At 34.1% G+C, this 12823-nt stretch overlaps 1 protein-coding gene across 2 annotated transcripts in view; it reads left to right on the top strand.

Moving 5' to 3' along the window:
- The window catches only part of Uggt (UDP-glucose-glycoprotein glucosyltransferase), a 544975-nt gene that overhangs the window by 198934 nt on the left and 333218 nt on the right, over positions 1 to 12823 (top strand). For both annotated transcript variants that reach the window (XM_089592325.1, XM_089592324.1), the window contains exons 5-7: positions 3807 to 3979; positions 4058 to 4253; positions 4330 to 4543. In XM_089592325.1, coding sequence (XP_089448451.1) covers positions 3807 to 3979; positions 4058 to 4253; positions 4330 to 4543 — 583 coding nt within the window. The remainder of the gene's footprint in view (positions 1 to 3806; positions 3980 to 4057; positions 4254 to 4329; positions 4544 to 12823) is intronic.

Raw genomic sequence — 12823 nt, 5'->3', positions numbered from 1 at the left:
CTTTCTAGTTGCTTGTCATATCTACTTTCCAGATCATGTTTTGATACTTTGTACGAGATCTGCATAAAAAGTTACAGGAATTTTGTGTGCTTCAATCATTTTTATTTATTTACGAATACCTACACCATCCCCTTTAAGGTAATTGAAAACATGGATTCAATCAATGTTTATCTTTTCTTCTGTATTCACACTATAACTCGTCACAGTTTCTCTTTCAATAAGATGTGAAATTTTATTTCTTTAAAAATATTCTTATTTATTGTGTATAATTTAAATCGATTCAATTTATTTCAATTTAGCTCACTACTTAATACTTTCTAACTATTAAAAATTTAGCGTAAATTGAACAAATATTTTTTTTTTTTGCAAATGATGACTATAAATGTCAAAGTTTTATTGTTTTTGTTATTATCGTACTTAAGTTACGTTTTTCATAGCAGAAAAAAATTTTTTCAATTACCACCTACAAAATACAAGTTATACAATAATTTGCATGACTTCTAATGGTTTATCATTGTTGCAGAACTCTTGTAAAATTCAACTATTTTTAAGGCTCAAGTAAGAAATGAATTTTTTTATTTACAAATTGTTATTCAAAAAATGCACTTTTCATATTTTGTAAGTCTACTGGTAATTTACATGTTTAAAAAACTTTCATTTTCTTAAAAAGTTAAATTAAGGAAACGTCAGTGCATTTACATTGGTTTTGCCATATACAGAACTTCTTTTGAGTTGGAACAAAATATAAGTAAAAGTTTTTTTAAAAAAAAATTAAGGACACAGTATTAATAAAAATATCAATAATGTATGAACATGGAGTATCGATCTGTAAAAGTGAGGTATTTCTATAAGTTATTTTACAGAGCCTTGTCAAATCTTTAAAAAAAAAGTAGGTCTTCCACGTCTTCTTTCAATAAAGTTTATTATGCGAAATTGCATTACATGCTGTTGAAAAATTTTTTTTAAAGTTATATGTGTTTGTTTGTTTCATGCAAAATTTGCATCATTCGAACGAAGTAAATGCTTTAATTTTTCAAAAATAAGAATGATTATGATGATATTTGGATGATAAAGTTTACAAAGAAATATATGTTACAAAAATATAAATTTTTTCATCCAATGTAAACTAAAGTATTTTAGTGACATACATTATCAATGTTTATTTTTCTTTATTTCACCGTGTATAAATACCTTTATTGTTTAGCAGTTTATTTGAGTCAAGAAAAAATTGAAAATAGTTACTTTCGCAATGGTGAAGCGATGTTACCTTTTCAGGAGAATACAATAAACGCATTAGGCAGCTGTTGCCAGTTAATTATCAGGTTCTCTCATAATCTGTTTCGTTTTGCTCATTATTTTTAAGTACAAGTGTGGGGGGTTGGCGTGTGGAGCGTGCACGAGATCTCTAAAAGTTGGTAGGAAGTTAGTAAGAGTTGAAAAAAAACGCATGATAAGTTAGAATGTGTCCATAGAGAAAGTGAGGGATCAAGAAACGTTGGGTGTGATATCTGTGGTTAGGCTTTATACAGTCAGTGAGGAACTTTTGGTGGTCTTAAGAAACATGTTATAAGTTGAAATAACGAAAAAAAATTGTAATTTCCGAAATTTTGTGGGAGGAGGTGATTGCCTGTGTGGGTCAGTGGAAGACTTTGGGTATCGTAAGAAATGCCTAGCACAAACATCTATACCATGTAGGGAGACAATTATATGCATACAAACATGGTTTGTCAAATTTAAAAAAAAATATATGTTAGTTGATCGTTTTTTTTTTTACTTTTTTTTTCTAAAAGGTTTTTAAAAACAGGGAAGAATAAATGAAATGTAATGGTACATTAGCAATCAAATGTAAGCATAAAAGTCACAGCAAATTAGTTGATTTAAACAATTAGATGAGCAACAGCTAAGAGAGCTGAAGGTATACGCAAATATAAACGAGCATTAAGAAATACTTAAATACGAATATACAAAGATAAAATATCAGGGCCAGGATCACAGAACGACATTGACTCTCAAGTATTTATGCTAAGTAGTTGTGGTTCTATGCTTATTATAGAATGAAGTGGATGTTGAGTTTCCTACTAAGAATGTATTGAAAATACCATTCAAGGGGATCTGTCATGAAAAGCATATGCTTGTGTAGGTACAAAAACGAAATTCAAAGTAACACTTGAGCTTTTTTAGATTTTGTTTAGGATTAGTCTTTAAATTATATTAAATTTCTTAACTAAACTGCATTAACTTACACAATAAAGTTATAATTAAGAAAAATTTCAAGTTGACCACTTCAAACTTTTTAAAATGCTAAATAAAATTAAATGTCAAGTTCTCTTGTTGATTACAAAAAAAAATGGTTGTACAAAGCTCATAATTTTATTGCATTTTTGTAGTTATGCCAATATTTATCACATTATTTATTATTCTTAAAAAGCTCTTTTATTAATTTTTTTTTATACTACCTTTGCTTGTACGTGTAACAAAAAATCTTGTAAGTATTTATAAAAAAAATATTTTGTAGTGCCTTAGTTTAATATAATAACTTATTTTATCACAAAAAATGTCATCTGAATCAGTTCTTTATAACAAGTACACAATTTTATCGTTTTCAAAATTAAACTAAAAAATAATTACCTGAAACTAATGAAAAAAACAATAATTGTTTCTATAATTTTATTAATGAACAACACAAACTAATACAATAGACGAAATAATCTCATTTCTATACGTATAAAATTCCATAAAAATTTCTTTTTATTCTCTTTCTTTATGTAAAGCTCTAAGCCGTCTTTCAAGTGCATGATCGTGTTAGAAAGTGAGTTGATTGAAATAATGCTACATGTATAAAATTAGAGGAATCGTGGGAATTCTAATTTTTAGAAAACAATTATTTTAAGTGGGTGTCTGTTTTTCTATCAACATATCTTTAACTTATGGAAAACCTCATACAGAATATTATATTACATTTGTTTCAAGAGTTCATTAAATTGTATGCTTAGATGAATCTAGAGCTTATAAATAAATTTTTCTGTTCAGTTTAAAAGTGATATGTATTACGTTTATCTTTTTTTTAATCGCTAGCTATTTTCACTGAATTATTTCAATACACAGACCCAAAATGCTTGAGTAATTTAAATTCATCTGTTCTGCGCAATAGTCAGTTAGCTCACGACCGCTGTAGAGAACGAGCATTTGTAATTAGTTTTGTTAACAATTTTGTACATAGTTATTCGTAACGTGATAATTTGTTAACCGCTAATCCCGATTCCTACTCACGACAACTGCCATCCCAGCAATACTTCCCGGCGAAAATAAAATTTTTCTTAATAGCATACTGTGTGTTTTGAGCTATGAGCTCACGGTTTTATGAAATATTTTTAACATCGATTACAAACAGTTTAAATTACTCGCATACCCAAGCACTTGAAATAACATGTGCTCAAGAACTTGGTAAAACAAAAAAAAAGTACTTTAAGCCAATGTTATTGGACTTGCTTGGATGTGTAAGTAGCTTTAACTGATAGTATAAATTAATACTAGAGATCTGAACAGAATGTCAGCTTATGACATAAAATATACAGTATTGAATATTATAGAGACTAAAAGCAATTGTTTCACCTTATCCCAAATATATGGATCTTTTATTACATCCGTACTAGTCTGAAATATTTATTTATATTTAAGGATTAACGTGATATCTTATTTTATAAAAAATATTAAATAATCAAATGTAACAGTCGATTCGTCATAAAAATGAAAATTATTGTTAAAACATATAAGTTCTTTTCTCACTCTGCAATTTTTTATTTTAGGTTAGAGCACACCAAAATTTGCGTCTTTCTGGTTATGGAGTAGAATTACAAATTAAATCAACTGAGTATAAAGCCAGTAATGATTTAGAGGTTAACAATAATGAAAATCAATCAAAAGAGAACACCAAAAAAGAAATCAACGATGCGAGTGGCATAAATTTCTCTCTACTTGAGTAAGACGATTGAGAAGTGAATTTTAATAATGACCAACTTTTTAAATTAAAATAATGTCTATCACCCTATTTTTAAAGGAACCTTAGTCCTGTGAAGCGAAAAGATTTAAATAAACTGCAAAAGTATGTGTCGGAAAACATCCATGAAGTAGGAAGTTTGAAAATTTGGCAATTTCAAGAGTTAAGTCATCAAGCAGCTTATAAAATAATTAGTTCTTTGCCAAGTGAAGTCATTAATATATTAACCGAAATATCTCAAAATTTCCCGATGCAGGTATTAGTGATTTTTATCTCAATAATTTATCTGTTATTTAATTGAACAATTATTATCAAACTTATTGTTGTTGTAGGCAAAATCATTATTAAAATTGAAAATAAGTGACGAAATGAAGAAAGAAATAAAATTAAATCAAGATGTATTTTTAGCTAACTTGAATATTCAACCGTCTGACACAGTATTATTTGTAAATGGAATTTTCTTCGATGTAGAAACTATCGATGTTCTAACACTTTTAGAATCTCTGCGTTCAGAACTTAAAATTATGGAGTCTTTTTACAAAATAGGTACTTGTGTCTTTTTGTCTTTTTCAAGTTTGCTCAGTTTAAATCTACATTCAAACTACATTTTAGAAACTCTATTAAAATTATTAATCTGTAATATGTTTATGTACGCCTTTGTGTGCTCTACGTGATTTTTTAAAGTAATAATAATCGTTTTTAGGCACTAAAAACGTAACCTTACATTGTTTTAAAACATTTTATTACTATTTCAAATCTATTTTATAATATATTATACCCTACCAGTTTAGCAGAGTGATCTTTTCTGCGTGGTAAAAATGCCCTATTACATACAATTTACGAGTTACCTTATGTATATACCCTTTGCTTACAGATTTTTTTAACACCTACAAATTGTTGGTTAAGCCTTTTGCTCCACAAAAGCCCTTTTGGTAATTACTTAATGTTATCCCTTCTGAAAAAGTGCTCTTAATCTTAAAAACTATTTCTTCACTGGTAAAGCCAGCTACAGACATGAATAGAGAGATTGCTAACGCCAATGCTATAAGGTGAGACGACTTTTTGGCACTGATCGGGGTGACCCACCGTGGCCAGCCGTTGAACCGGGCGCACATTTTATGGGAGTGCAAGATTCGTATAAAACAGCGTGTGCCTACAAAAAGAGGAATAGATTCGCGTGGAAATAAGCATATAGGCGCACATTTTGGAGACACGTGGAAAAGGTATACCAAATGTGTGCCTACGAGGAGAGGAGCGGAAACGTCGACCATAGCTATATGTCTGAGTGCACAGCCAAAGCAACCGATCACACGAATTTTTCTCTTTTGACTGCAACCGAGTATATACTATATATATTTAACTGACTCTTGCTCTCCCGCTCTTGCATTAATGTTGTCTTATCAGTCTGATTCAATTAAATCGTGGAACTAAATGCTCATAATTATATGCACAGAATTTGATTTCAAAAATATTTTTTTTTTTTCATTTTTCCCGTACGTTCATACTTATTTTTAAATCCAGTATTATTTTGAGAAAATATTCAGCAATTTCTTAAGGATGGCAGTTTAAATATAACCACTAATTTATTATTTTTCCTCATCATAATTGTTATGAACTGTCGGACAAGCTCTGAAGGTTGTCAATGAACCTATGCGACTTCAAGATCTTTTTCACCCAAACTACCGATAGCTTAGATGGTTAGTGCTTATGTCACTGCTCTTTTTCTTTTGCTATTTAAAGATCGATTTCAACTCTCAGCAGATTTTTTTTTTGCCATTCATCATTTTTGTTTATTTTCTTTTCGCATATATGTGTTTTACTTAAGTTTGTAAATAATGTTATAAACGCTTTTTTTCCTATGCGTTGAAATAAATATATTTTTAATACTAATTCTATTAAGTAATTTCGTAAGCTGATACTTATCGTTAGCAAGGCCATTTCGGGATTTCATAATAATAAAACAATTTCTTAAGATATGAGTGTAGTTCTTACATTTTGAAATTCCCAAGAAATTATTAATATCCAACGTAACAAAGAATAAATCTGAAGGCATAAGAGAACTTGAACAAAACTCCCTAACCGGCTTTTGTTTTAAAAAAATTTAGGTCAAGGAACTATACTTATTGCACTGATTAAATATATAATTTTAATTTTAGTTATATAATATTGATTCTAGACCAAAGTTTTACTTAGCGCATGTAGATATCAAAACTTAATACCTTTGAAAATTAATCAACAAAAATTTTAACAGTAATTAAAAATACATCTTATAGATCGAGATTTATTATGTAATAAGTAGTTGAAGCTGTCTTCTTTTGTACTACTATAAACTTTTTTCTTATTAACAAATTAATAAAATATATTGGAAAAATTCTAATGCCTTAGAAACTTGCCGAATGATTTTATTTAATTATTGTTCGAAATAACCATCTTAGCTATCGGTAGTTTAAGTGAAAAAAATCTTGAAGTTGCATAGGTTCATTGACAACCTTCAGAGCTTGTCCGACAGTTCATAACAATCATGATGGGGAAAAATAATAGATTAGTGGTTATATTTGAACTGCCATCCTTAAGAAATTGCTGAATATTTTCTCAAAATAATACTGGATTTAAAAATAAGTATGAACGTATCGGAAAAATGGAAAAAAAAAAATTTTTGAAATCAAATTCTGTGCACATAATTATGAGCATTAAGCATTTAGTTCCACGATTTAATTAAATCAGACTGATAAGACAACATTTATGCAAGAGTGGAAGAGCAAGAGTCAGTTAAATATATATAGTATGTACTCGGTTGCAGTCAAAAGAGAAAAATTCGTGTGATCGGTTGCTTTGGCTGTGCGCTTAGACATGTAGCTATAGTCGACGTTTCCACTCCTCTCCTCGTAGGCACACATTTGGTATATACCCTTTCCACGTGTCTTCAAAATGTGCGCCTATTTGCTTATTTCCACGCGAATCCACTCCTCTTTTTGTAGGCGCACGCTGTTCTCAACGAGTCTTGCACTCCCATAAAATGTGCGCCCGGTTCAACGGCTGCAAAAATGTTGACGCTATAAATCAACAGAATTATTGACTATCAAACGTAGAGCAACTGCCACAAATTTTGCCATGGTTGGTAGTAAAGGAAGGGAAAACTAAATAAACAGCAAGAACAATTTGTTTAACTTATGAAACGAGAATTGACTTTATTTGTTTTTGTTTTACCTTTCGAAAGGTCTTGAATAATGTCGTTGCCTGGCCGCTCGCAAAATACACACCTATTATTTCTTCTTATAGTAAATTTACAAAATACCTGCGCTGTGTTACTAATGTCGCTCGCAGATGTTGACGTGAGACGAAGGCCTCGATTTGACGAAGAAAAAACGATGTATTTGTCGGTGCCTTCAAAAGGCTGCTCGTTGCTGATGAAGTCCACGGCAATTGATAAGTTGTAGTCTTGTCGCTCTCTCGAATCTTCAAGTTTGAAGAAGAGTCGACTCCGTGGCTTTCCAGTCGCTTGCTTCAGCTGAACAGAACGAAAAACCGAACTCGAATACGCCTCGCACCATTGACTACCTCAAGAAATTTTCTCCCACGCATAAAGAAAAGCGAGCTATCCTTGTCTAGTTAATACCTAACAACACACAGACTCACACGGAGAGAGCATACCTACTACTCAAATTACAAATTTACTCTCTACTCTTACAGCTCTCTCTCTCTCTCTCTCTCTCTCTCTCTCTTACTCATACATTCGAACAAGTCAGTTAACAATATATAGTATATACTTGGTTGCAGTCAAAAGAGAAAAATTCGTGTTATCAGTTGCTTTGGCTGTGCGCTCAGACATATAGCTATAGTCGACGCTTCCGCTCCTCTCCTTGTAGGCACGCATTTGGTATACCCTTTCCACGTGTCTCTAAAATGTGCGCTTATATGCTCATTTCCACGCGAATCCACTTCCCTTTTCGTAGGCGCACGCTGTTCGATACGAGTCTTGCACTCCCATAAAATGTGTGCCCGGTTCTACGGCTGGCCACGGTAGGTCGCCCCGATCAGTGCCAAAAAGTCGTCTCATCTCGTAGCATTGGCGTTAGCAATTTCTCTACTTATCTCTGCCAGCTATCTCTGCAACAGTAGTGCATTGTTCAGTCCTCTTTTTTTTTACATAGTAATTTATAAGTTGATTTCTACCTAACCTGCCATTGTTTCACAATTTTATCGAGGTTAGTATCTGTGGAAAAAGGTAAAACTTGAAACCGCATTTTAAAAAAAATTTAAAGAAAATAGTTGTTTTGAAACAGATGACACCTAGAATACTGTTCCTGCTAAGAATAGCTTAGAAACTAATCTAAAAAGTATAACTGAAAATTAAATCTTTGTATATTACGTTTATTTAATAATACCTACGACTGAACCTCTTTCCAATGCCCTTATTTATTTTTGTTTCACTAAGATTTCTTGATGAATTGTTTGTATCTTGTTTAATTCTTAGTACATAATTGTCTGCTTTATTTCTTGTTTAAATTTTCAAACTCCCTTTCTTTTATAAGGGAATAAAAAAGTATCTTCGCTATTACCGTTTGCATCTCAACAAACTGTCACTGTTCCTTAGTTTCATCCTGTATTTTTCACCCCATAATCTCTGACTAGTACAAGAAACCTGTTGTATTTAAAATATCTCACAGGCACAGATTACCACTTGAGCATTAGATTCTATCTATTCTATGATTTCCATACTGTGTAACTCGATTTTTATCTTGAAAGCTTGTGTTTAATGAAATTTCGTTGAAAGCCAGGTGCTAAAATATTCATATTCATTTACTACTGTCCTCTCGATTGAACTTCCATTTCTCATTTGCCTCTGTTTCTTCTCTCTACAGCACAAGATTTTTTACTTGCATTTTTTGAATTTCTTAAACATGCCTAACCTCTAGAGTATTAAATACTATCGCTATGTTATCTAAGATTATCGAATTAAATTTTTTTCTGCTCCAAATTGCAGCTCTGTATTCAATCTCGTTCTACAAATTCGTCTCATAATTATTAAGTTTCATGTTTAGAAGTACATTACATATTTAGAGTCAACAGATAGTTAATGTATTATTACTTATTCCATTGTTTAAATACCGTAGAAGCTGTGCTATCTGTATAGCTCTATACTTATGATAAAACTAAATGGTTGATATCGTCTGTGCTGAAAAGTTCAGTTTCAATTTAATTTTAATTTTTTTTATTTTAAAATTTGAGGCGCAAACAGTGCATTTAAAGGCCGTACTTATAAATGAAGCAGGATAAATATATTATGGTACATATAATTTGTCACAACATGCACGGTTTGCGAGTTAAGGATGGTTTGCATATCATCGGAATAAGCAAAGCATGGCTTAACTACGACTAACTTAAAAACAAATATCACATAACGAACTTCTTTATTTTCAGAGATGATAGTCGTAAGAAAGAAGGGCTGAGTCTACATACAGGGATATTCTTAAGTACTTGAGGAGCGGGGACCAGCGTGTGGATCAGCTTCCCCTGAGTCAAAATCCGTTTACAGAATAATTTTTTAACAATTATTCATTAAGTAAATAAATTTACAAAAGTGCTCAATTTCAGCGTGTTTAGAACGCAAATTTCAATGGCGCGGGCTGCCATGAAGTGCAGTGTCATGGATCGCAACAACATAGCAACAAACCTCTAGGTCGGTAAACAAAGTCTGAATAGATCCCCTAGCGGGCATGAGATGGCGCTCAAATGTGATTAAAATAGTAAAAACGTGTAGCTATAAAATTATTAGAAAGAGATGAAGGGCTGAGTATCAGAAACGTAAAAACAAATAAATAAGCGTAAAAAAGGTTATTTAGTTAACCAGAGATATTATTATGAGATCATTCTACATACGATGAAATTGACAGTGACGATGAAGATGATATTGATAATGATGAAGATAATAAACATGATAATAAATGTAATAAAAAAAAGAAGATACAATTGTAAACAACATTAATAATAATAATAAAGAAAATGTTTAGCTTGAGCGGTTATCAGGTAAGACTTGGGCCGCACTTGGGTAGTACTTGAGCAGTGGCGCTTGGGCGGCACTTGGACGGCACTTTGGCGGCACTTGAGCAGAATGTGAAAAGCGGCACTTGGGCGGTACTTTGGCAGCACTTGGGCCGTACTTTGACGGTACTTGAGCGGCACTTGGGCCGTACTTTAGCGGTACTTGGGCCGTACTTTGGCAGAATGTGAAAAGCGGCACTTAGGCGGTACTTGGGCAGAATTTGAGCAGCGGCACTTAGGCGGTACTTGGGCAGCACTTTGGCCGTACTTTGGCGGCACTTGGGCAGAATGTGAAAAGTGGCACTTGGGCGGTACTTGGGCAGTGTGTAAAAGCGGCACTTGGGCGGTACTTGGGCAGAATTTAAGCAGCGGCACTTTGGCGGTACTTGGGCGGTACTTGGGCCGTACTTTGGCGGTACTTGGGCACAATGTGAAAAGCGGCACTTGGGCCGTACTTTGGCGGTACTTGAGCAGAATGTAAAAGCGGCACTTGGGCGGCACTGGGGCCGTACTTGGGTGGTACTTGGGCGTCACTTGGGCCGTACTTTGGCGGTACTTGGGCAGAATAAGAGCGGCACTTGTGCGGTACTTGGGCGGCACTTGGGCCGTACTTTGGCGGTACTTGGGCAGAATGTAAAAGCGGCACTTTGGCGGTACTTGGGTGGCACTTGCCGGCAAGTGCCGCCCAAGTACCGCACAAGTACCGCTTTTACATTCTGCCCAAGTACCGCCAAAGTACGGCCCAAGTGCCGCCCAAGTACCACCCAAGTACCGCCTAAGTGCCGCTTTTCACATTCTGCCAAAGTACGGCCCAAGTACCGCCAAAGTACGGCCCAAGTGCCGCTCAAGTACCGTCAAAGTACGGCCCAAGTGCTGCCAAAGTACCGCCCAAGTGCCGCTTTTCACATTCTGCTCAAGTGCCGCCAAAGTGCCGTCCAAGTGCCGCCCAAGCGCCACTGCTCAAGTACTACCCAAGTGCGGCCCAAGTCTTACCTGATAACTGCTCAAGCTAAACATTTTCTTTATTATTATTATTAATGTTGTTTACAATTGTATCTTCTTTTTTTTATTACATTAATTATCATGTTTATTATCTTCATCATTATCATCATTATCTTCATCGTCACTGTCAATTTCATCGTATGTAGAATGATCTTATAATGATATCTCTGGTTAACTTAATAACCTTTTCGTACGCTTATTTATTTGTTTTTACGTTTCTGATACTCAGTCCTTCATCTCTTTCTAATAATTTTATAGCTGCACGTTTTTACTGTTTTAATCACATTTGAGCGCCATCTCCTGCCCGCTAGGGGATCTATTCAGACTTTGTTTACCGACCTAGAGATTTGTTGCTATGTTGTTGCGATCCATGACACTGCACTTCATGGCAGCCCGCGCCATTGAAATTTGCGTTCTAAACACGCTGAAATTGAGCACTTTTGTAAATCCATTTACTTAATGAATAATTGTTAAAAAATTATTCTGTAAACGGATTTTGACTCAGGGGAAGCTGATCCACACGCTGGTCCCCGCTCCTCAAGTACTTAAGAATATCCCTGTATGTCTGCGTCCTGGTATTCGTGCACATCAGGTATTAAAATCTTACCATGAAGACTTAAGAGGTTTTTGGACAGAAGTTAAAAATGAAATTTCGAACTCTGGTTCCGGCTTTGATAGCCTGATTATAATCTCTCTCGTGTGGGCTAGAGACACATGTTTGTCGTAATCGCAGAAACTTTAGTAGCAAGAACTTGCTGGATAATCTTGACTATTGTGAGTGTAACACGTTACATCAAACTTCAGATTTAAATAAACAGTACTTCTCCTGGAGTCCTTCGTGCTTCCAGTGTGAGATCGATGTGCGCCAATCTTGTAGAGGCTTGTGAAAAAGATGCGTGAGCCGTGGTTAACTCGGGGGATTACGATGATAATGGGAGAAAGAGAATGTTAAATTATGCATCAAATCGAGAGGAATAAAATGAACGTTATGTGTCTATATTATTGCATTTTCGCTAGAGACTGTAGGAGATCTGGGGAGATTCAGGGGTTTTGTAAGGGGCAGGTAATAATACGTCAGATAGTGACCTCATGGTACCCGTGAATACGCCCAGCGACCATTCTGCGAGTAACCTAGTGTTGTACATGTGATCTTTAAAAAATTGCGTGTAGAACCCGTGCATACATTTTTTTAAATTATACAACTGGCACGAATTTGAAGATTTGTTCTTGAACCTAGTATAACGTGAGTCTCATATAGGTAACCATAATTAGCTTTAACAGCTAAAAATGTATGTTCAGAGCACGTTTCATAAAACGCTGTGAACTGTGAAAGTGACCGACGCTCATTCCCTGAAAAGATCAGATGAAAGATGCTTAAGGATTATCATACCAACAAGAGACACTTGATAGCAATAATAACTTATGATCTTGTCTCTGTAGCAGCTGTCACTTCAAAATTATTGCACTAAGAACCAGTGGCACTGTAAATGATAAGCAGCTCAATCGACTAACATGACGATGAGACAACCTTATAGTCGCTCTCACTGTCTAGAAACTTGACGCTCATACTTTCAGAAAAAAAGAATAGTTGCTCATAAGTACACAAACTATTAAATGACTGGAGATACTGGCAAGGTTCAAATTTACAATTTTTAGGAAGCTTGCGATTTTCGTACAAGCCCGTTTCAAATCTAGTTATATCTGGATGTAGTTGTACTTTCTAAAATCTTACGAAAATGCCTATGCTTTGATTTGTCATGAACACCAAATGCACAACTTACT

This window comes from Copidosoma floridanum, unplaced genomic scaffold (assembly GCF_036245765.1).
Source record: "Copidosoma floridanum isolate Cflo_tuat_1 unplaced genomic scaffold, Cflo_Japanese_pri ptg000016l, whole genome shotgun sequence".
Classification (NCBI taxonomy): Eukaryota; Metazoa; Arthropoda; class Insecta; order Hymenoptera; family Encyrtidae; genus Copidosoma; species Copidosoma floridanum.
Note: the sequence above shows the minus strand (reverse complement) of the source record. Positions and strands in the feature narration are given on the sequence as shown.